This window comes from Mytilus galloprovincialis, chromosome 13 (assembly GCF_965363235.1).
Source record: "Mytilus galloprovincialis chromosome 13, xbMytGall1.hap1.1, whole genome shotgun sequence".
NCBI lineage: Eukaryota > Metazoa > Mollusca > Bivalvia > Mytilida > Mytilidae > Mytilus > Mytilus galloprovincialis.
This window is the reverse complement of record NC_134850.1, coordinates 48,694,906-48,720,850: the sequence shown is the minus strand read 5'-3', so window position 1 is coordinate 48,720,850 and position 25,945 is coordinate 48,694,906. Positions and strand designations below refer to the sequence as shown.

General features: G+C 34.8%; 2 protein-coding genes and 1 pseudogene across 2 annotated transcripts; 2 read left to right on the top strand and 1 right to left on the bottom strand.

The window, feature by feature from the left end:
- The first annotated feature begins 74 nt into the window (after window positions 1–74).
- LOC143056088 (BTB/POZ domain-containing protein 6-B-like) lies at window positions 75–20,055 on the top strand. The gene is made up of 3 exons (XM_076229173.1): window positions 75–184; window positions 18,127–18,397; window positions 18,773–20,055. The coding sequence occupies exons 1-3, from the start codon at window positions 166–168 to the stop codon at window positions 19,968–19,970; spliced, it is 1,488 nt and encodes a 495-aa protein (XP_076085288.1). The 5' UTR covers window positions 75–165; the 3' UTR covers window positions 19,971–20,055.
- Window positions 3,684–5,282, top strand: LOC143057351 (uncharacterized; annotated as a pseudogene).
- Window positions 5,285–15,725, bottom strand: LOC143055962 (uncharacterized). Its single transcript, XM_076229024.1, has 6 exons — window positions 15,557–15,725; window positions 14,889–14,951; window positions 14,428–14,526; window positions 13,377–13,463; window positions 10,451–12,408; window positions 5,285–6,453 (listed from the first exon to the last, which is right to left on the bottom strand). Exons 1-5 carry the CDS (start codon window positions 15,657–15,659, stop codon window positions 11,798–11,800), a joined length of 963 nt encoding a protein of 320 aa, XP_076085139.1. The 5' UTR covers window positions 15,660–15,725; the 3' UTR covers window positions 5,285–6,453; window positions 10,451–11,797.
- Window positions 20,056–25,945: the final 5,890 nt, after the last annotated feature.

The following is a 25,945-nucleotide window of genomic DNA, read 5'->3' as shown; positions in this document are numbered from 1 at the left end:
CAAAAAAAGCTGACTCGAAAGTTTTATGACCGCAAGGCCAGATGCATGTTTGCCCTCAGCATTGTTGCAACGTCATGATATGTTACGTTTGGCAACATCCTACCAACATGAAATCCACAGTTACGACGTAACGTCCAAGTAAGCAGCAACTCAAAACTAGGAAGAATGGCTTCTATTTTTCGTGGTAAGTTTTTATATCAAGTTACAGGCTACCCTACAACGTTTGTCAACTTAAAACTTTTTTGATTGTTTTTAGTGTTTTACTGCTGTTTGTGTGTCTGATAAAATTTCTGTCGAATAATTTCTCAGTAACTACAAGTGAGAATATGAACTTCCGGGAATTTGTTATTCGGGTTTCGTGTGAATATGTTTTACCGCGTGATGAATTTTCATATTCATTTCTCTTCAACTTTATATTTAGGCCTACCGATACTTAAATTAACATAACGTATCACAATCACGTATCTTATTTTCCTAGGAAACAAAAATACAAATAAGAGTCTTTCATGCTTCGTATTAATGCGACAGCTATCCACATGAGCCACCGAGGCATACTCTATGGTCGGGTTGTTGTCGCTTTGACAAATTCCCCATTAACCATTCTAAATTTTATAGTCTTTATTTTTCATTTCCTGAGGAACCGGAAGACTAGGATGTGAACAATTGTGTAGATCACTGTGCGACCTTTAACAATGGTCAAATTTCATACCTATATATAGTATGCTTTAAAAGACCCCGAAATGACAAAATGTGAAACGATCAAAAGAGATGGTTTGTGCTTAAATATTTAACAAAAACCGGGCAAACGATGCAGACGGAAACCAACGACAAACATTGAATTACCGGTTTCTGACATAGGACAAACATACGGCTAACTCATTAAAATTCTGTGCACACATCATATCTAGTTTTTACAAGAAAGTTTAATTACGACGCTCTGGATTTTAGATAACTAAAGCTTCAAATTTACATACTAAACTCCGAAATAGCAGCGACAATATTCGAGATTTTCCATCCAGATTTTCCTGGACTTTTACTTTTGGCCAGAGAGGAGTGGCCTCCTGTCAGTTTGAGATGCGCCCGAGTCAATTACACTTTTATAGAGTTCGACTCGTAACCGGGAAGAAGAAGAAGAAGATTGATTACAAAAGAGAGCCGACATTCGTGCAATTTATTTCTGAAGGTCACTTAATATTGTCCATTATCATCAAAGCCGAGAATTACACAAACGATTTGACCCTTCTATCTAACAATTGATTGTCAATCAGTTATATAATTCATAGTGCTTGAGATATTATTTGTCTTTATTAACCAACTAAGTGCATTATTGCCAAAAGTGACTGTTTATTAAAAATTACATATTTTCTGTAATGGCCTTGTTTTTCTGTAATGGCTCTGTTTTTTTCTGTAATGGCCCTGTTTTTCTGTATTGGCCCTGTTTTTTCTGTAATGGCCCTGTTTTACTGTAATGGCCCTGTTTGTCTAAGTTGTAAAGAGTATTTTATTTAATTTAGTAACCAGCAACCAACATTAAAGAACCATATAAAGTGATCACTGTTCATCCTGTTTTTTAACACATATCTCTTTCAACTTAATATCTTGGATATTTGGTATATTTAAAGCTTTATAATGGTGAAGTACAAATTATTTTGTTCAAACTAAACTATCGTTAAAAGAGTAAGACAGTACATCAAGTTAGCAGCAACACATACACTTTTGTTCAGTTGGTTAATAAATGTATTAAGAAATGGGTGTTTTTATAATGGCCCTGTTATATGTCCTCGGTCAGTAATAATGGCCTCGGATGTCTGTAATAGCCCTCGGCGTTGCCTCGGGCCATTACAGACTTCCTCGACCATTATTACAGACCTTGGACATATAACAGGGCCATTATAAAAACACCCATTCATTAATACCATAACATTTAATGCCACCATATCTACTTTTTTTTCTGTGATAATACATCTATACTACTAAAGGAAGAGACTAATTTCATTGAGCCGCATCTCCTATATGAAACTATACAAAGTCGGAAAAACTTGTGATATAACTTATAAATGTAGTGTTTTGTATGGTGGCCTATTAATGCCATTTATCGGTAATTTGTACATTTTTCCTTTGATGTGTACTCGCTGATAATGTCAGTATCAGTGGACTGGCCGTGATATGAAAATTATTGGGCTAGTACGCAAATGACATGCGCGAATGCTACGCGTAAGGATCTACTTTCCCCTTTCATTCACAAAATTGCGCGTGATTTTTTTCGCAGAAACGCACGAGATTTTTGGCGAATGAAACACTTGACAATAATAATAATAATAATAATAATATCTTTATTGAAGGATGTACTTAGGTGAGGTTTTGGAATTTGTGTCAAATGTTCGGACTCCTTGGTGTTTTTCCATACAATACAATGTAAAATATTTTGGCCCATAACACCCATTTATTTTTTCATATAAGACTTAATAGCTCATGAAAGATCAACAACCAAAATTTTAGAAGATTCTTAAGTTTCGTTCTTTTGTTTTGAGACCTTATAATACCAATGCAAATATAAAGTAAAAGTCCGAGTCAGCCTTTTCCCGCCATATTTTAAATATCAAATATCTCGAAAAGGAGGTCCATGACATATAAATATGTTTTGCTTATTTTTATCCTTAATTGATGCTCTACCAGCTTATGGTATCAATTTTAACTTCTTAATTTATAAATGTTCACCTGACCTCACCTAAGTGCATCCTTAAAGAGAGTAGCTTATTTGGATTAAACCAATTTTCAGGAAATGACATTGTTTAAAACTTTCACAAGGTTAGTTTAGCCTTTTTGAACGATGATTGTGAAAATGTGAACAGAAAATGCATGAAAAAGCAGATATATATAGACTTTAAAAAGAATACACCTTATCGCTATTTGTCCGCCATTGATGGAAATCACACAGGTTCCCGTAAAATTTTGACGTCATAAAACAAAATATCTGACGCCACAATGGAAAAGTGATTGTTGTTGACGTCAATAGTTCAAGCGGCCGGGTCAACCGGGATTAGCGATAAGGTGTATGCGTTATCTATATATGAAGTACAACTAACATATCGTCCATGATGTTCCATTCCGAGTTTTTATTCATACCAATACATAGCCTGGTGGCTGTTCCAAGTAGTTTTCTTTTTCTGTTTCCTGAGAAGTATTTGTTTTACCTGTTCAGTCACTATAAAGTGTTACAATTCATATTTAAACGCAACACATAAATAGTGACCAAAAAGGTACCGCTATCACATGAGAGAAGCTAGAAAAAAAAATGAAATTTACGCATTTTCGACATTTTTGTGGGACCATCATATACAATTTTAAAAGATGTGGTTTCATTGTCAATTTACTGACAGATATTCATATAAGAACAAAGAACAAAAAAGTGAACTTATTCATATGCGGATCTAGGATAAATTCTAAAAAGGGAGATAACCGGGGGCACCAAACTACATGTATAAAGGTCTGCTTTAAGTAAGTAAGTAAAACTTTATTTGGATTCGGCATATTGACAAACAATACAAACATAAGCTCTAATGAGCTTTTCACCGAATATAAAAACATATGCTTTGACCAGAAATGTAGCCTTTATAAGGGGTGATTGTGACCCGCATCGCCTACCCCTAAATTCGCTTTTGAAATTAAAGGTAACCAGTCAGTTCCAAGACGGCTATCCGTCTAATTTACATAAGATGGAATGTCCATCCTCAGTTTTAAAGACGGATTTTCCATCTTATATTGAATTGAAATAAACAAGACGGAAAAACTGTCCTTAATATTTTGTCAAATTCACTAGACAGTTTTTCCATCTTATCCAAAACAAACATGCTTTAGACGGAAAAACGGTCTTTTATCATTTATAAACTCATAAGACGGATAAACCAGTCTCTGGTAAAAAAGGTACCTTTGAAGACGGTGAAACCATCTTCTTTTATTTATGGTCATGCACATAGTTGTTGATTTAGCTGCTAAATAAGCACAGTTCTTTTTATACGAGTTTAACCAAAGTTTACCATTCATTAAATATGCAAGCTGCTGACGATGAACATTTGGTTAAGATTTCATGGAGCATCAAAGGATACCATGCTTTCCATATACGACCACCAATACATAGACTTAAATATAGAAATAGAAAACAACAACCGGTATGATGAGAATGCTGTCTTGGTAAAGATTCCAGACTTAGTGGATTTACCGGAACATGTTCTTAACCAGCTGCCAGAGGGAAGCAATCAACGACATTTGAGGCAGCTGGCAGGTATGTCAACACAATGCAAATCAATTTGATCTTGTTTAATACTGTCATCACTATTGAAGGACAGAGGGATGGAGCGTTTTAAAGCCAGGGAATTCGAGAAAACCCCTATCGCGATTAGGGATCACCCATTTCTGAGGGCTGCATGTCAGGGGTTTCTTGATTACCAGGGCATTTTATTTTTGATTATTTTTTAAATTACTAAGTTGAACATGTAAAAACTAATATAGTCAAATCTCCATTATATACACATCCTCAGTATGCACGATATGAGTTTTAATAATAGTGGTTGAACATGTTTTGAGTTGCGATTGGTTACAGATTACACAAAATATGGTTTGTGGTTAATTTCTATCCTATTTCATTTTTAATCATACAGATATGGGAATGATTTGGATCCAATTAGACATGTTTTACCCCACCAACGGTATTGCCCCTGTTCAGATTGTCAGTAACCTGCTACTTGGTGTGGGTTCCACCTGTTGAAAATCAGGCAGTGACCTCGAAATGTTACTTATTATAAATTTACCCAATTTTTATGTTCTGGTATGTGTTCCACCTATTTGTATTATTTATTTTTTAATTCAGATTTTTTACACGACATCACCTTACACTTCACCTCTATGTTCTAATTAAAGAATGATAAAATGTGTTTTCTTTTTTCATTCTTAGGAAGGCCAGTAGGGAGAGTACCAGCTAATGTATGCAAGGCATTTAAACAGCTACTCCAGACGCAAATGGCCAAAAAAGTGATTTGCAGGTATACTGGCATGGCTGCTCCGAGTCGCAATCCCCCCTCACACCAAAGATTCCACAGGACAAACAGGATATTTGATATACCTGGTGGAGGAGCTGAACTTAGTTGTGATTATTTCATTTTGATAAATAAATCACACTTCAGAGAAGCCATGAGAGTTCTAGAAAACTGCATTCCATTCCAGGATCTTGATGCAAGGCTTTCTGCATAAACTTTATTACTTCCAATAAAAAAGTTGAAATCTGACATTTGTTTAAAGTTTTATTTTCTTGAACTCCCAACAATGGAATAAATGAACAGTTAACATAGAAAAAGATCACAAATTAAAGGAAACACATGTAACAAATAAAACATAACTGCTATAACTTAATTTGATATGTAACATCAAATTTCATTGGCTGAGCAAACTAATTTATACTGTATAATATCAGTTGAGGATCCTACCATAAATGGAAAACATTATAAAGATAAAATAGCCATGAAATCTTCATTTCATCTTCAGGAATAAATCTGAGCATTGGTCTTATAAAGAATGTGTGTTATGCTACAACAAATATATCAAGCTTCAGGAGTTTATTTTATAAGACCTCAATAAGATTTCATAATTTAACCAAAAGAAAAGGCCAAAAATTGGTAAAAATAGCTAACAATAAAAGATAACAATAAAAGATAACAAATAATTAAAAAAACACCAAAACAACATTAGTTGTATGCAAGTCGTGCTAAGCATACCCCCAATCATGCCCCACTTTTGTCTATCGTTATATATACTGGATAATTCAAAGTTCCACGAAACATGAAGTTGATATCTGAGGGCGACAAAAATCACTTTAATACACTTTATGGTACATATATATAAAGCTGTATACCAAATTTAAAATTGATCAGATCAGTTGGAGCGAAGAAAAATATGGCAAAAGTTTAAATGTGGACGGATGGACAGAGGGACGGTAATTTGAACCATGAAATGTTTATGGCAAATATAGACACACTCAAAGATTTTCACATAAAAATGGTATGGATTTACAAAACATTCTGCATATTTGTATTTCAATGTTTATAAATAATATGCATACATATAAACAGTCAATTGATGACAAAGCTCATGTTGTACTAAATAAAACATCCGAGATGGTAACCACATGGAGAGCAGCGAGCAAATTCTAGTCCTGCTTTGGTCTTTGACGACACAGGTTTTAAAATCACAACATGATAAAAATGCAAATTTCTATATATATCTATCAATACAACAAGTAGTTGACCAGTTGACTAGACTTAAAAGAAACAATATTAATTTGCAACAAGAGTATTCATTTGGTACATAATATCACAGAAAAATAACAAGTAGAAGTTTATAATAAATATATATCTTTGATATAAATAATTGGAGAAAAATACTAAGGAAACAAATCTTTATCTTAAGGTCAAGTAACAGTAAATGAACGCCGTCTAGCGGATTCCGCGAAATATTGCGACGTTTTGTACGAATTACGTCCCTTTGACCAGATTTTGCAATGTTAAAATTGCACCCGGCGACTTTTCGATGGGACAACGTCAACGGTAAATTTGACGGAAAGTATGTTACTTCTAGGAGAATGAACTTGTTTTTCTAAAATTAAAAATTGAAAATGAATATGAAAACAGTCACGAAGACGATCTTCAAAATGAAAATCAGGTGTTTGAATGGCGTCAGGGACGTAGGGTGGTAGAGTTTGTATATATCTGCTGACCAGTTGAAACAAGTGTGAAAACTGTTGCTCACTACTGTTTCTACATAATTGGGATGAGAAAAAACAGTGTGGTCTCGGAAGTATTCTATATATGTAGTATGTCAAAACTGTCCTTACAAAAACCCTATATTCACTGGGAAAATTAAGACATCGTCTAGCCGAAAATAAGCAGAAGGGGGTGCAAGTTTGGGACATTAATACTAAAGTTAAAACTTGGTATTGTACGGTAAGACTATATATCCCATATTTTGAAAATTATCACTGACACCAGTCGGAACAAGTAAAAATATTTTCAAATTAGAGAAAAGGAAATGAACCACATAAACTAATACTGGTCATAAATTCAGTGGCGGATCCAGGGGGGGGGGGGGGTCCGGGGGTGCGCACCCCCTTTATTTTTGCCGATCAATGCATTTATATCGGGACATATGTTTTGCACCCCCCTTTGCCCTGGGTTACCTGGGTTAGCACCCCCCCTTTCGAAAATTCCTGCATCCGCCCCTGAAATTCGCCGCTGCTGTCAGTCAGTCATAGTTGGCACTAAACTATAATACACTTAAATTAATTAACCTTGTTCACGGTTGGAACAACAGTTTAATATTCATACACAGTTTTTAGACTATAACAAATTAAAAATAAACAAAAATGATGTTTTACGATCATTAATCCATCGCTACCTTTTGTATTCTAATGTTGTTGTTTTTTTGTAATGGTGTTTTCTTTCACGGCCGCAATTTCGATGTTAAAAATAGAGCACAAATCTTTAAATAGATACATGTATAAATAGTATATGGTTGGAAGATTTATACATGGCTTAGTATCCTAATAGTATTGATTCGTATGGTTGTCTCCTCAAAGGAAATTGTTATATATAAAAATTAACCGAATAAAAAAAAATGTACCCTAGCTGAAAGTAGCATCTCAAATATAAAATAGAACTGTTCTCAATTCTATTTCACTCATAGAACTTGAAGGTTGAGAACGAGATTATATCGATCATCTCTATATCATACTACTACTATAAACCTACTGTACTGAAAAATATGCACAGTGTCACAGACTTTCAGTACCTAAAGTAAAATGTAAATCCCGTAAGTAGTCAGTACTTCAATAAGACAGCAACCAGACAACAACACAAGGCCAAAAGAAAATTAAAAAGGAAAAGACATCATGTGATATGCATTTGTAAGGGTTGAGGTGGCAGGGGTCCTGATCCCGAAATCCCTGACTTTAAAACATGAAATCCCAAGGTCCCGAATTTATAGAAATTTAAATCCCGCCATCCCGAAATTCGAAAAAACAATAGCCGGATCCAGAAAGGATCAATCCCGAAATCCCGTGCTTAAAAACACCCTATCCCGGAGTCCCGTTAAAGGTCCCCCCTTATTTGTGTAGATGGACTAAATAACAAAACACAATATTTCCAGTCTTGTCTCAGCCTGTGTGCGATTGTTTTTTTCTTGGTTTTTTTTTTTTGTCATATCTCAACCTCCGTATGTTTGGTTTCCTTGGAAATGTTTTTACACGATGTATTTTCTGGAAAATACACTGTACTACAAAGACCGTGCAATGTCTTGAGAGAGCGCAATTCAGAGAGAGAAGCACATTAATTTATTGTCACATATAATTAGATCTCAAAGGGAGTTGCAGAATAACGGATACTGACGAATGTCAAAATTGAACATAAAAGTTTGCAAAATTATAAAGAATAACAACGGAAAATAAAATAATTATTTAATACAATAGTGTAGACCATGTACAGGATTAAGAAATCATGTAATGATAGAAAAATTTAACAAAATCGTTAATTGAAGATTTTACAAAATCGATAATTGAAGATTTTACAAAATCGTTAATTGAAGATTTTACAGAATGAGCGTTATATTTAAAGATAAAGAACATTTAGGTCCACACTTAATATGGACTCTTAAAAAATCGTTGGATTATCTCGGTGTTCCTGGTCAGTAATGAATAAAAGATCACTGGTCAATTTAAAGGTTGTTGTAAGTGATGCAATATATTCTTATTTTCCTGTTCCCCTTATGTAACTTCCAGTTTTATTGAAGTTTACATCCATCAAAGCCTAAGTTTAATTTAGTTTCCAGTTATTACTACCCCCCCCCCCCCTTATTTGTCGCATGTTGTGTATCATGTACTGATTCTATACTATATATACTTCGATCATACATATGTACACTTATGGAACAATAACCATTTAGTAAACTTTTTAAAACGTTTTTGTAGACTTGTATACAATAAATTTTATACAGAACAAAACAGATATTAACAAAGATGTCAGTTTGTCTGCGTGTTTTACTTGTTAACTTGCAGATGTATAAATAACCACACGACACTCTTTCAAGAATTTGTAGAATCATTGATATAATGTTTGTTTATATATGCGATGTTAAGCAGCAGTATATGGACAGAACACGTTCTGTCGTGATATAGTACCAAAACACAAGCTATTACATGTTCCGCTGCTAAAGAAACCGTTTTTTTTTCAAAAGTGGCCAAATCATATATCGGAACGGAGAAAAAGTGTAAACAGATGACTTACAAGATAGTCTAAGAGATTCGTGAATTGGTTACCCAAAAGTGACAAAGTTCAACTATCTCTCATTAGAGCAAATATCAATAAAGATCAAAACCCCGACCACATGCAAACAGACAGCAAAGTGAAAACGTTCTAGGATTCAAACTGTAGATGTTTTGCGGAATAACTATAAAGGGGGACGGACGGACGGAAGGACGGGCGGCCAGACGGAATGACGGACGGACAGACGTACAGGGTAGTTGAGGGGGGCATAAAAAATATAGCTTCAATTACATCTTTTATTGTGTCAACTTGTAGACAGTAACCCTGATGATTTCTATTTTTAAGTTTTTACAATTTTTGCTTTCATGTACAATGTATTTTTGTCTGAATTAGTAATTGTTTTAGATATGAATATTGATAATGAACATACATGTATCATATTTTTTACAACGTATAATTTCTTTTTAAAATGTTCCATAAAAGAGGGTCTGCTTGGGGTTTACGGAATGCAGAATAATGGGCAAAAATTGCAGAATAAAATGCAAAAAAGAAAAAAAGGAAAAGAGTATAATGGGGTGCTAAAATATAAAGAATAAAGAATATTAGTAATACTAAATAAAAATTAATGATAATTATCAGACTCTTATGATAAAAAGAATCTATCAATACGAAACACATAATCACGGTGCATAATCAACACGAAGAACGTTGGAAATTATTAGCATGATAACTTGACGTTATGTAATAAAAATTACGACGTCACGAATTTTGATGGGATTTTTTGCCAAAATGTTAAGTTTGCGTCGCTTCTACAGGGAAAACGAAGTCGGTGACCATATTTTTTTTTAATATCATCTAATTCGTAAGAGAAAGAGGAAGAAAATATTAGTTTTAAAAAAAATTCTATGGAGCGGTTCACGTGATTTATACCGGAAACCGAAAATTGTAGAAGAAAAATATAGATTTCCCCTATATATTCAATGTAATTTAGTACCCTCTCGGACCATTTTAAAAATGGATTTTTCTTGAAAACGAAGTCGGTGACATATACTTTTTTTTACATTTTCTGATGTATATTTTCAATATCTAATTGAGTTCTAAATTTTAAAAAAATCTATGGACTAGTTTATTTACTGATCCTTGACCTTAATCTGGATTGATAGTGTTGAGATACCACAGTAGCAGAGGTCTAGGACATGTGCTGTGGTATCTTAACTCTAGCAGCAATCCATATAATAGACTTTGAAGCTGGAAGACACTATTGCAATAACATTTTTATGCTTAGTTTTACTTTAGTAATCAAACTCTCATTTACTCTTGTAAGGGGGGTGTAAAAGGTATTATCCCCGGCTTGGAATAAATGTCAGCTGTTGATTGGCTGTCGACACGTTGGTTCAAAACCCATGGCCCCTGGATGTTGGTAAGCAGCTTTGTGGGGAGGTCTTATTTACGTCATGTACGTTGTCAATGTAAAGACTACACAATATTTTGCGTAAAACAAGTAATTTTTTCACATTATTAAGATTATCCAGGCTTCTGAACCTCGTGTTACAATACTCCCTGTTGTTGCTTTTCCATAATATTTATTTCAACATTATACCATGTTAAAGTTATTTCACACAAATTTACAGAAGATGTTTAAATTCAGGCCATTCTGAACTGAAATATGCATGAATGAAATTCTTTGATATGTGTTGGGGGAACTTAACTGCGGTACTGTAGCTCTTAATGTCGTTTTTTGTGGACCATAGATCTACGGATCTGACCTGATTAAAAACTTGCTATTTTGCATTATTCAGAATAAATTAGCCAGAATAAATACCTTTCTGTTCAGTCTTTTGTTTTACCATTTAGGATAAATATGGAAGGATGTAGATTAATCAGTTCCGGTAATAAAATAAATTCTCTTGGAACTCCAGAAATATAAGTGAATTTGTTATCAGTACACAAAGTGCGACTCAAGCCTGGGTCGCAAAATCGCAAGTTTTTAAACGGGTCAGATCCGTAGCTATATGGTCCACAAAAAAAAGGACCTTAAGAGCTACGGAACTTAGCTATGGGGGAACTATGACGTTGTCGAAGTTACATATTCGCGCTAAAACAGAAGACATCAATGTACAGCCAAAATCTAATGTAAAATGACGTAAAACTATGGTACTCTGAGGATTGTACCAAAGGTACATCCTCGACCTGTAAATGGTTGTATTTTCTGCATAACTATCATATTTATTTCAACGCGTAATGAAAAAGACGTTGGAATTGCGTCGCTTACATTTCATTTATGATGCATGTACTTTCCGTATTGAAGCCAAGCCGGGGATAAATCTGTTAATTACCCTTATAGCCATGGGAATTGAGATTGTACCACCCTTCAGCACAACTGTACAACCTTCGGCTACGCCTCAGGCTGCACAAAAGTGCTTCAGGGTGGTACAATATCAATACCCACGGCTTTAAGCATAGATAACTGATATACTACAGCTGCTGGATATTTAGTCAACCTCTCTACCTCGCCCTCTACCTCTCCCTCTCCCTCTTCCCCTACCTCTCCCTCTATTACTTCCTTCCACTTCTACTGGTTTGGGTTTTTGTAATTGTCTTTTCTTTCTGGTAAATATTCTCTTCTTCATTGACTCTACGCTGACATGATCTTCCTCAGGAGGTGACTGAATATCCAGCAGCTGTAGGTTGATCAGCTGGGATTGTCTGACATTTTGTCCAGGCAGAAATCCCATCTGATCAGGACCTTTTGTTGGGGATGGCTGCACTGCAGTTTTCAGTATTTTGGCTTTATTTAGCCTTTGAATTATAGATTCCTGATTAGCATGGAACATTGTATCATTAAATGGCATTATAACATTATTTGATTTAAAATTATCAAGTAAATTTGTAGAGCCAGTATAATGCACCTCATTTTTGTGCTTCACAACAAAGAAATATTCTGACTCATCATGATCCTCCCCAAACTTTGTAACCTTCTCCATTAGGGAGTCCACATTTCTAATAAATTTTTTTCTGTCAGCCATCTGTCTCCTTCTTTTCATCTGTTCTGGCGTCCCAGATTTAACGGCAAACCGCCCAGTTCTTCCATCTCTTTTGGTATCTGAAAAATAGAAAGACATATTTAACAGGTTCGGTCCAAATATGTTTTAGCTATCCCCCTTTGTCATAATTTACCTTAAATGTCTCTATCTTGGTTATTTCTGTGAAATGCATCTTTATCATATTATATAACACTTCTGAAAAATTGTGTATAAAAATGTTTAAATTCCTTTGATATGTATCTACTGTAGATTTTTATTGGACCATTAAAAGAAAGTAAAACAAGAATGTGTCCATAGTACACGGATACCCCACTCGCACTATCATTTTCTATGTTCAGTGGACCGTGAAATTGGGGTCAAAACTCTAATTTGGCATTAAAATTAGAAAGACAACTCTTGCAAATGGGAGATAATTATGCAAACTGGGAAGATAATTGTATTGTATTTTAAGCTTTGCTGTCGCAAATTGAGTTTACCTAGCGACACGTAGCTTCAAATGTTCATGAAATCTCACAAAAGGTATTATTCAAAGTATGAAATTCATTTGTTTTGCCAAAGTGGCAGAAATATTGCATTTGGATTTTATCATTTCAAAATGGTGGCTGTGTGAAAGGCTGCAGCTTAGTTACGGCAAGACAATCGTGAATTTTTAGTAAAAGGATAGCCAATCACATCCATTGTTACAAACAAATAGTATTAGAATAATAAACATCATACTGTGAAAGTACTGGATCACAATTTTTGCTAGATTTTGCTTATGTCGCTAAAATGTATTTGGACAGGACCTGTTTAATATTTAGGGATTATTTCATTTTAGTACCAAGCTAACTTAAGTTGGTGGGTATATCATGTATTTTAAACATGACCACCTGTGATCAATTTTATTTTTCAAAGTGTAAATTGTTGTGAAATGAAGGGAAAAACCTCAAAGAAAATGTAAAAGGCCAAAATAATGGGTTTTTTTTCACAATCTTCAAATTTAGGTAGCTAGTGAATCCGAAGAACTAGGAATTAATTTAGTGCTTACCTTTTGACATGCCAGCTTTTTCATTTTCATCTACATGAATCTCTGCTAGTGGTTCTACTATAGGATCACCTATCATTGTTGAAGATCCTGAAAAAATAGTGAAAATCAAACATATTATTTCATTCCAATAACTTTATTTCAGAACATTTTACAAAAAAGATGAGTGATTCAGGCTGTCTTGAACCTTTAGTTGTAAAAAATATCAAAAACCTGTATTTGTAAAAAAAATAAATAAATCCAGATCTTAACATGGGTTAATGATATTATATCATCTTTTCTTAACAATTAATTGCATCAATTATGTGAACTTGTAGATAAGTAGAAACTAGCCCTATCCTTTAATTTCATTTTCCGTTACATAGATGACGTTTGTCCTTGAATAACAACAGATTTCAAGACTTTTAACATCTCATCTGTCTACTAGTATCCTATTGAACTTGAAATTAAGGACACAACAGACACACCAAAGTCAACTTCATATTTGGATTTATTTCTCGAAACTGACCACGAGGGATATCTCATAACTAAGTTATACAATAAGTGTGATGACTTCAACTTTCCCATTGTCAATTTCCCTTTCCTTAGTGGCAACATACCAGCTTTACCAGCATATGGTGTTTACATTTCTCAGCTTATCCATCACTCTAGAGCATGTATTACTTATCATGACTTTCTAGAGAGAGGGTTGCTGTTATCACAAAAACTGCTCAGTCAGGGTTTTGTCAGGGAATGGCTGGCTTCTTCATTGCGGAAGTTTTACGGTCGTCATCACGAATTAATTGACCGTTACAATGTAACAGTGACACAAATGACATTATACATGCTTCCATTGTCATAAACATGTCTTGTTCCTATCCTGATTGTGACACATATCGGATTGACTTTGTTAGACCTCACGACGGGTGCTGTTGACAGAGCAGGAACTGCTTACCCTTCCGAAGCACCTGGGTTCACTCCTGGTTTTTATAGGAGTTCGAATGTATGTTTTTCCTTGAGCACAAAGTCTGCTTGTATTGCACATTGATATGATGCTTAAAACAGTTCTTCTTACCCAATTTTGGAAGTACAGGGGACAGTTCTAGAGATGGATCATAATCATGATCAGCATATGATGAATGTGATGAGGATGGTGGTGGTGTGATGATGCTACCTGTCAAATAAAATAATAACACTTTCACAGTATTTTTTCAAAATTAAAAAATGCAGAACTAAAATCAGAGTTGAGCATTTTCGTTATGAAAGTGTAACATGCTAAAAGTAATTTTTTTCTTGTAATCAAATAATTTGGCTATCACTGTTGATATGTTGTTTTTTTGTATAGACGTCAATGTTAAATTTATAGCGTGCAATATATTCCCATACAATAAAAGGATCATTGCATGAATATTGTGGAAGATTGTCCCTCATAGATAATTTCTGTCTCAAAAAGAATACAAACAAGAAAATCTATATTAATCATTCTTTTTTTGACAGACTCACAGTTTTAGAAAATTTTGACTTTAAATATATTACCTATTGAAGATGTTGAAGCTTCTATATGTGCACTGCTGGAACTAAGTACCAATTCTGATGAAACTGAAATAGAATTATAATTAGATAGGACTGATTTATAACTTCCAAGTTGATTGCAAAATATTTCAAATTTCTTGTGATGATTGGGTCAAAACATTTTTCCTCCGAATCTGCAACCTCAAATCCCCAAACAAAAATATAGTTAGCAATGAAATGAGATCAGAATATCCTGCACTTGTGCATCTTCACTAGCCAAGGGTTCTAATCTGTCCACTCCTACAAGAGGAGTAGGTGGAATTTGAACCCTTGGCTAGCGAAGATGGAAATAGTGATACTTTAATATCCCGCTTAAAAGCAATAAAAACCTTATGATTTTTCAAGGAAAATTTAAGATGCATGTGGTGAATGTGCATTGTGACCAATTTGTCTCTGCTTTATATTTTTATGATTGCCATTTTCAACTTAGTTTGTTCTCTTGAGCATATCGCTGCATTTGTTGCGTTTTCCCAGATCTGTGCATTTTTCAATAAATTTCTATTGATAATAAAATTGTTCAGAAAAACGTCAATGTATTTTTTCTAGTAACTATTACCATTGATTACTCAAACAAATATCTTTATATTATAATTTTATGAACTGATTAAATAAGCGGGGGTGTAATAAATCACCATGGACTCCAGCAATATCTGTGATATCTGTAATGTCTGTAATGTCTGTAATGTCAAGATGATCGAAAATGAGGGGATACAAATGATCTTCTGGTACTGGCATTGATTGAGGAGTATTTTCTTTTCCGAAATCTGAAATAATTAAAAAAAAGACTTATAAATAGTTAATTTTCACTTACCACTTAATTAAACAGAAAATCCCTCATCTAGATCGTCATTATCATTATCATTACAGTCAGGTTGTTGGATAGTCATTTCGGTTTGATTTTCTATTATTTCATTGACTGTTTGTAGCACATGTAAATGGTCCTCCTTCAAACACCTCTTCTTTTTTATTGTTGTTTGAAAAAACTCCTCCATTGTTTTTTTAGCTTCCTCATCTTGGATACGTTCCAAACCTTCCTTGATCTTTACATCAATGTCTCTAATGCACAAGTTATGAAATGATAGGTATTCTGCCTGCTCTGCATAAGTAACATATACAGGGAAATTTAGTGTTGGATCAGATGGCGGTTCCTGTTGAAGAAGCATGTCTAAAATTCGGTATGACCGTTTTCTGCTTGCATCTGAGGTGAATTTTGAAAGATCTGGACACAGGATATCTCCAGATATGGATGTCAAGGCAACATATTTGTAAAGGAAACCTGTTTTCCTTAGCTGTAACCTCCATTCGAATATTTCTTCATCAAGATTTATATTTCTACCATCTGTGATACTTTGAGATTTAATTTGTGAGAACACATGATCCCTTATTTGCTTCAAGTACTGGTGATTTCTACATGTGCTGAACCACATTTTGTCTGTCGGAGTTCCCCTCTTCAACCATATCTTTAAAGATTTGTTTTCTTCCTCTAAAATAAAGTCGTATCCCTGACCTTTGCTAGGGTGTCCTGTTTTTGACATAGTAGCATTTAACCTAACAAACTGTTTAACCTTTTCAGGCATAATATGCTGAACAAATTGGTCGTATATCTCAATGTCTTGGTACTTGGGATGACTCCGACCATGGAACAGTTCCTTAGTCATCCATTTTGCAGATTGTAGGAGGGTCCAATTGTTCCGCCTTGTAGCCATTCGAAAATTTACTATTCCCTGAGTATACTTGCAAACCATTTCAAAAAGGTACATATAATTGGAATTATATCCTTGTTTCTTCACATAAGTTAAATATCCTTCTGCCGATGGGTTTTCATTTCTTCCCTTTTCATATGCTACATATGGTATAACAAGTTCACACATTGTGCCAATGTGAAATGTCAGGATCATTTGCCATGCTTTGTGATTGTCAGAACATTTCTTAGCCGATTTCTGTGCAGCTTCACTTATCCATCCCATCTTTTGGGCAAAGTTTTTCATGAAAACCTCCCAATTTAGTTCCATAAAACTTTTAACTAGGTTCATCTCGTAGTGTCCATCACCAGTTAACAATAAAACCCAATCAAACTCGTAGTAGAATGAAACTTTACCTCCATGCACTTTCTTAGCATGTTTTTCCATTTCTTTTATACCAAGGCAACCAACATCACATTCAGAACAATGTAGATATTCTTCAATAAGCCTTCTAACTATCGGGCTCACCTGATATTTTACTGTGATAAAGTCAGTATCAAAAACAAAAAGTCCTTTATTCTATATTTATCGCATCGCAGGTAAATTATCACGTGGTGACCCCCTATGAGACCGTAGGGGGTTAGTAAATTTCATAGGGGGTTCATGATACGTTAATGGTGACGTCATCCATTAATCTTGTTGTGTTTCATTGTTTATTTTTCAACAAAACGCAGCAGAAAAAGTTAAGCGTGTGATAAATTCGTTATACGGTTAACTACTGACCCCCTATGTACCCGGCCTCATCCTCATTAAATTTTACTAACCCTCTATGAATTCACAACTCATATTCTATAGGGCTAAAACGCGAAAACGAGAAATCGTGAAACTGAAAATGTGAAACGCGAAAACGAGAAATCGTGAAGCTGAAAATGTGAAACGCGAAAACGAGAAATCGTGAAGCTGAAAATGTGAAACGCGAAAACGAGAAATCGTGAAGCTGAAAATGTGAAACGCGAAAACGAGAAATCGTGCACCTGAAAACGCGAAACGCGATATATTTTTTCTTTCTTATTTCGCGTTTTCGCAATTTTGCGATTTCGACTTTTCGCGATTTTGAGTTTTCGTCCTATGAAATATGAAGGGCGAAAACGCGAAATGGACTTAACCAGTGATAACCGGCCACTATAGTTTTGAACTTCCTAAAATTGTCTTTGAAACAATCTTTTTTTTTCCACAGAAAACGCCATTGTTTGGAGAATACAACCAAATTCGGAGACCGTTATTGATCCGTGTTTTATACGCTTTCTTGTATGCTCCGTCGATGTACTGCCCTTGAAATTTAAAATCTCTTTGTTTCAACACTTGCTCAATTATACCACGATTTCGCCGGTATCTTCTCGTTGAGTTTATGTAACCAATACCATACATGTAAATTGTTATCGTCAATATCCGCCTGAAACCTTCAGAAAAGGTTTGACCTTGATAGTTTTGATATATTTTTTTTTTTTTATCTTTTTAAGATATTCTGATGGACGATATAGATGACCCTCCGGAGACAGACTGGCAGACAGGAAAGGCACTTCCGGAACGCCTGGTGTACATGCTTACGAATGAGGTGTTGGCTGATGTCAAATTTATCGTAGGTTCCGACCATACAGAGGTTAATGCCCACAAAAACATTATTGCAAGTGCTAGTCCTGTATTTTTTGCCATGTTTGCTGGTCCTTTGGCAGAACAAACAGAAGTAGCTGTTCCAGATATTGAAGCAGACATATTTAAACAAATGTTGAGGTACAGTTGTCGTAAAAGTAGGCTTGGAATAGAGTTGAATAATCCATCAAATATAATTGATGTATGAACGTATGCCAATGTGACAGCAGCCGCACAACTCACGCATTAAAACACACATAAAATATATCGGTACAATAAGAAACGCTCAGTGACAAAATTTCAGTAGATTTTAAATGATCTTGAATCAAAATGTTTGGAGTTATTTTTTATAGAGAAAGTAGTTCAGCAGAAACCTTCACTATTAATCTTAAGGTAGTCTAAGAACCTTTTAACATTATTCATTAAAAAGTCATTGTTCTAATGAAATAATATTAATATCGAATGTTTATACAAAAATGGAGCTCAGCATTTTGTTGTTGTAAATTTAAATTGCAGGCTTATTTATGCGGACACGTTTTCGCTGAATGAAGAAAATGTTTATGGACTTCTTTATTGTGCAGATAAATATCTAATTCAAAGCATGAAAAATGCGTGTGTCAGGTTCCTTCATTCCCTGATAGATTTAAACCGTGTGTGGAATGTGCTACAAACAGCCATTGACTTCTCTCTCGATGATCTTAAATTAGAATGTCTGCAATACATTTCAAGAGATACAATTAGATGTTTAGGATCGAGTCAGTTCCAAAACCTTGGCAAAGAGTGTTTTTCAGAGGTAATACGATACGAAAGACTGTCATGTAAAGAAGAGCTTGTATATGAAAGTAGTATAAATTGGGCTGCAAATCAGTGTCGAAAACAGAATATTGCGGAAAATGATGAAAATATTAGATCAGTTTTGGGAGACGTAATTTTTGCCATAAGATTTCCACTTATGGATGTAGAATACTTTGCTAGGAATATCACGGTCAAAAATATTCTTACAAAAGATGAAATACTATCAGTGTTCCAGTCTATTCATACTAAATCTGAAGGCTTGTTTCCTTCCGAAAAGCGAAAACAAACCATGCGCCTTCTCCGAAATATCAGCCATGCCGATGGCTCTGTAGAAATGATCCAGCGATGTATGGACAATTCTGAAAATCTTTTTGCAGCAGCGGATATATATTGTAAAACATCAGATATCAATCTCCATGGCGTTATTGTCTACGTTCCGCCATCGAGAACAATTCAGACAAAGGTCAGTTTGAGACTAAAGAGGTCAATAAAACAAGAGGACATCGATATAGATTATTTGCATTATAGACCAAGAGGCTATCAGGATTACGGAGATAACTTAATGAATCAGCATGGAGGAGACGATCTATCCAATGTAGAAAACTTTACCATAGCCCAAGACCTTGATACACACAATGTCCCGTTTGAAAGACAGTATACACTCAAGCGAAATGTCTGGTATAGAATAGAAGCAACAATAATATTTAAACCACAATGGGGAAACTTCTCCAATCGAAATAGAATTAAGAACAGTATGAACAGATTCAGTTCGGCACACACAACGTCAAGCGACACGTGTCAAGTAGAAAATGTGACGCATGGCAATACTAGTATAGTCTTCAGACATATCATTGGCAGAGATCTGGGACAGCCATTGATTCATACACTCATCTCTGGTCTAATGATCAGCGAGGTTTGATCTTTGGTGTTATTGAGACTTTGTCAGTCTTAACTCGGTATAACGATACTTGGTTATTTTAAATTAATAAATGATTTTTTTTAAAGATGGAATTTAAAAACTTAGCCCACCTAACTCAAAAACGTGTTATTCTGATGCTGCTTTAAAATTCATGATGGCTTCCCTTGTGAAATAGAGAACTAAACATTTGTTATGCGAATAAAAACGTTTCACTCTGTGTATTAAAGTCATAAGAAACCTCAGGTTAACTGAAAATAATGCATATGTTTTTTTATAACTCATGGATAGTTTTCATTATAAAACTTATGTACATATACTTTTTTCTGAAGAAAATTATTTGATTTGTTCATATTTAGAAGAAGTTTACTTTATTTTAATTGCTCCCTTCCAGGAAGCAATTCCCCGACATATTTTCCGTATGCAAAGTGACCTCAGTATGACCCGTCTCGTAAAAATCCGGTGATCGCAATACGCATGGATGTCTTTAAAATAAACTATTGTCTGATTGTACATGTTAAACACGTGCTTAATATCCATGCTTTTTTTTTGATTGTTGACAAACAGGTGACAGCTTCAAAACTCGAAGTTTAATTACCTGTCATATTTTCACAACACTGACCGATTGAAAAAAAATTGACGATTATACGAAATTTATGCGAAAAAAAATGATAAAATCGTGCACAGAAGACTAAGTTTATGATGTTTGTATGCATTGGTTCAAGAATTGGAATAACATTATTTTTTACAGGTCAGTTCACTCGTTTATTATGACTTTAACATACACCAATCACAAATAACAGATGCTTCTTGTATGATGTATATTGTTTTTGAACCCCTAGACCGCTATGTTGATAATAATGAAAATCTAAGTTAAATCTTGGATGCATATATATGTAAAGAACTTTAAGGAAAGCTTTTCACTTTGCATTTAAATAATTTCACATAATATGTGTTAACCCTCCAATCAATTTGCATCAAATACTCAATATAAAGGTACAGTACTGCACATTGCAAAATGAGTCTACTAAGTACGGTTTCTTTTCTATTCATACTGCCGGGTGTGACTTTTTTTTTGGACAGAATATCATTTATGGAAGCATACAGGGGAACAATTAAGGCAACACAAATATGTTTCCTCCTATCTGATCTGCTAATAATTTATTAGGTCAGCTCAGCTAATGATTTAAGTCCATCAGTAAGTCTATCTCAGCAATAAAAGAACAGTATGTATTGTTGATATTTTACTACATTCCGTTTATACGCGATCACAATCCATGTAAACGTACATCTATGTTGTTATTCAACTTTTAGCTGTGTCCGGTGTACTTTTGGTTCTTTTGTTGTAATGTTGATGTCTCATTGACATATTATCCACATTTCTACTTAAAACATATTTCCGTATTATTTGATACATAACTGCTTGTGCTCGATCCCAAATACGATATCATGACTGTGGATTCATTTATTTTCGTGGGTACAAATTTTCGTGGATATGTGATTTCGTCAGTTCTCCCAATATCTGGATACAACTTTATAGAATTTTGTATTTTGTTGAACATTTTAATTCGTGGTTTACCTGTACCCGCGAAACCCACGAAAATTGGTATCCAACAAATAATATACAAGTATACTGGGTTAGTAATTTACATATGATCAATAGCGGGAGGCTTTCTCCATCAATCAAGAATGATCACAAGAAAATAGCAAATAATGCCTAAACTGGCATTTAACACCAATCAACCAATTGATCAATCCAACATTATTTTGAGGCCAACAATTGTGTAGTTAGTTGTGTTTTGAGTTGTGTAATGAATTGTCTGCTTGTTTATGCACGATTTAGATATCATATTTTTGGTCAACATGATTGACATTTAGGAGTGAGGTACATTCCAATTAAGTTTATAAGTCATATAGCAGTTGTCAATCTTAATGGTATTGCATCAGTACTATAAACAATTAAAGAACCTTAGTGAGCGCGCTCACATACCCCACGTCCCCACATTGTCACTAGAGAAATGAAATAAGTGTAAGAAAAAAAAATTGTATAAGAAAATATATTGAATCGTAATTTCCTGTCGATATGCACATCTACATAGTATGTCCTTATTATCTACAAAGTTTCATTAAATTCTGTTGTGTGGTTTCAGAGGAGTTGCGATGGCAAACTGTTGCAGTAGTACATTAAAGCAAATAAGTTCAAAGGGGCGCAACTCCTAGAAAAACCAGATGCTCCGCAGGGCACAGCTTTATACGACTGCAGAGTTCGAACCCTGGACAGTTGGGGCAAGTATGGACACAACATTCAAGCTTGATACAGCTCTGAATTTGGATTGTGATTAAATAGTTGACACAACATAGGTTTCTGACACAGAATGAATGTGGTCTAAGAAGTTAAACTTAAAAACTTAAAAATTTTAAATTGGACATTTACCTATTATGGTCCAATATCCAAAATCTAAATACATGGTTAGATTCAGCATATCAAAGAACCCCAAGAATTCAATTTTGAATGAAATCAAATAAAGTTCAATTTTGGACCCTTTAGACCTCAATATGGACCCAATTGAAAACCGACCCAAATATCAAAAATCTAAATACATGGTTAAATTCAGCATATATAAAAGCACCCCATATATTCAATTTTTGTTGAAATCAAACAAAGTTTAATTTTGGACCCCGATTTGGACCAACTTAAAAACTGGGCCTATAATCAAAAATCTAAATACATGTTTAGATTCAGCATATCAAAGAACCCCAAGGATTCAATTTTTGTTGGTATCAAACAAAGTTTAATTTTGGACCACGATTTGGACCAACTTGAAAACTGGCCCCATAAGCAAAAATCTCAATACATGTTTAGATTCAGCATATCAAAGAACCCCAAGGATTCAATTTTTGTTGAAATCAAACAAAGTTTAATTTTGGACCCCGATTTGGACCAACTTGAAAACTGGGCCCATAATCAAAAATCTAAGTACATGTTTAGATTCAGCATATCAAAGAACCCAAGGAATTCAATTTTTGTAAAAATCAAACTAAGTTTAATTTTGGACCCTTTGAACCTTAATGAAGACCAATTTGAAAACGGGACCAAAAATTAAGAATCTACATACACAGTTAAATTCGGCATATCAAAGAACCCCAATTGTTCAATTTTTGATGAAATCAAACAAAGTTAAATTTTGAACCCTTTGGGCCCCTAATTCCTAAACTGTTGGGACCAAAACTCCCAAAATCAATCCCAACCTTCCTTTTGTGGTCATAAACCTTGTGTTTAAATTTCATAGATTTCTATTTACTTAAACTAAAGTAATAGTGCGAAAACCAATGTGTCTTCGGACGACGACGACGACGCCAACGTCATACCAATATACGGGTCGTATAAAAATTGAATCGTAATTTCTTGTCGACATGCATGTCCTTATTATTCAAAAAGGTTTCGTGAAATTCTGTTGTGTGGTTTGAGAGGAGTTGCGATGACAAGAAACAGGACTGACGGACTGACGACTGACAGACTGACAGACGGACGGTTCAAAAACATTATACCCACCGCAACGAAGTTGCGTGGGGTATAAAAAAAAGACCAGACAAGTCAACAAATCACCAAAAACAAGACATAAATACTTGATTGTAGTGCTCTTCACATAAAACCAAATTTTTCAAATGCATTTGCTAATAAGAACTCACACTATTGAGCACTATGTTTCAGTGGAATGATTTGGTGGATAATTTGGCTATAGCTACATCCTCTTTTTTTCGTGAATTAGTTTCTAAAAAAGAAATGGAAAAATAGTTTCATCATTCCCAAAAACTAAATTCTCCACCATATATTCATGTGCTTATCACAAAGTCAGAAACCTCATCAGCGGTTATTTTTTTGTCATATGTTAATTGTTATTCATTTATGTCTGATCTGTGATACTTTGTATATATGAAAAAGAAGATGTGGTATGATTGCTAATGAGACAACTCTCCATAAGAGACCAAAATGACACAGAAAGTAACAACTATAGGTCACCGTTCTGTTCATTTATTGACATAGTTAAACACACAGTATGAGTTAGAACTGAGTGTATTCTAGTTAGGCACCTGCATGTCTATTGAAGGCTTTATGTTAGAACTGAGTGTATTCTAGTTAGGCACCTGCATGTCTATTGAAGGCTTTATGTTAGAACTGAGTGTATTCTAGTTAGGCACCTGCATGTCTATTGAAGGCTTTAGTTAGAACTGAGTGTATTCTAGTTAGGCACCTGCATGTCTATTGAAGGCTTTATGTTAGAACTGAGTGTATTCTAGTTAGGCACCTGCATGTCAATTGAAGGCTTTATGTTAGAACTGAGTGTATTCTAGTTAGGCACCTGCATGTCAATTGAAGGCTTTATGTTAGAACTGAGTGTATTCTAGTTAGGCACCTGCATGTCAATTGAAGGCTTTATGTTAGAACTGAGTGTATTCTAGTTAGGCACCTGCATGTCTATTGAAGGCTTTATGCTAGAAATGAGTGTATTCTAGTTAGGCACCTGCATGTCTATTGAAGGCTTTATGTTAGAACTGAGTGTATTCTAGTTAGGCATCTGCATGTCTATTGAAGGCTTTGTGTTGCCCTTTAGATGAAGTATGAGTTAGAACTGAGTGTATTCTAGTTAGGCACATGCATGTCAATTGAAGGCTTTATGTTAGAACTGAGTGTATTCTAGTTAGGCACCTGCATGTCTATTGAAGGCTTTATGTTAGAACTGAGTGTATTCTAGTTAGGCACCTGCATGTCAATTGAAGGCTTTATGTTAGAACTGAGTGTATTCTAGTTAGGCACCTGCATGTCTATTGAAGGCTTTAGTTAGAACTGAGTGTATTCTAGTTAGGCACCTGCATGTCTATTGAAGGCTTTATGTTAGAACTGAGTGTATTCTAGTTAGGCACCTGCATGTCAATTGAAGGCTTTATGTTAGAACTGAGTGTATTCTAGTTAGGCACCTGCATGTCTATTGAAGGCTTTAGTTAGAACTGAGTGTATGATAGTTAGGCACCTGCATGTCTATTGAAGGCTTTATGTTAGAACTGAGTGTATTCTAGTTAGGCATCTGCATGTCTATTGAAGGCTTTATGTTAGAACTGAGTGTATTCTAGTTAGGCACCTGCATGTCTATTGAAGGCTTTATGTTAGAACTGAGTGTATTCTAGTTAAGCACCTGCATGTCTATTGAAGGCTTTATGTTAGAAATGAGTGTATTCTAGTTAGGCACCTGCATGTCTATTGAAGGCTTTAGTTAGAACTGAGTGTATTCTAGTTAGGCACCTGCATGTCTATTGAAGGCTTTATGTTAGAACTGAGTGTATTCTAGTTAGACATCTGCATGTCTATTGAAGGCTTTATGTTAGAACTGAGTGTATTATAGTTAGGCACCTGCATGTCTATTGAAGGCTTTAGTTAGAACTGAGTGTATTCTAGTTAGGCACCTGCATGTCTATTGAAGGCTTTATGTTAAAACTGAGTGTATTCTAGTTAGGCACCTGCATGTCTATTGAAGGCTTTAGTTAGAACTGAGTGTATTCTAGTTAGGCACCTGCATGTCTATTGAAGGCTTTATGTTAGAACTGAGTGTATTCTAGTTAGGCACCTGCATGTCTATTAAAGGCTTTATGTTAGAACTGAGTGTATTCTAGTTAGGCACCTGCATGTCTATTGAAGGCTTTAGTTAGAACTGATTGTATTCTAGTTAGGCACCTGCATGTCTATTGAAGGCTTTATGTTAACTGAGTGTATTCTAGTTAGGCACATGCATGTCTATTGAAGGCTTTAGTTAGAACTGAGTGTATTCTAGTGAGGCACCTGCATGTCTATTGAACGCTTTATGTTAGAACTGAGTGTATTCTAGTAAGGCACCTGTATGCCTATTGAAGAAAGTCTTCCATACCATTTGTAAAATGATAGCGGGCACAATGCCAAAGAAAACTAACTTACACTACTGTGTATT

Coding starts and splice junctions, on each gene's coding strand:
- LOC143056088 (XM_076229173.1), top strand. Junction 18,398..18,772: donor ATATTTAAACAAATGTTGAG/GTACAGTTGTCG, acceptor TTTAAATTGCAG/GCTTATTTATGCGGACACGT.
- LOC143055962 (XM_076229024.1), bottom strand. CDS start 15,659: ATGCCAGTACCAGAAGATCATTTGTATCCCCTCATTTTCGATCATCTT. Junction 14,952..15,556: donor AGATATTGCTGGAGTCCATG/GTGATTTATTAC, acceptor ATTCTATTTCAG/TTTCATCAGAATTGGTACTT. Junction 13,464..14,427: donor CCCTGTACTTCCAAAATTGG/GTAAGAAGAACT, acceptor CTATTTTTTCAG/GATCTTCAACAATGATAGGT.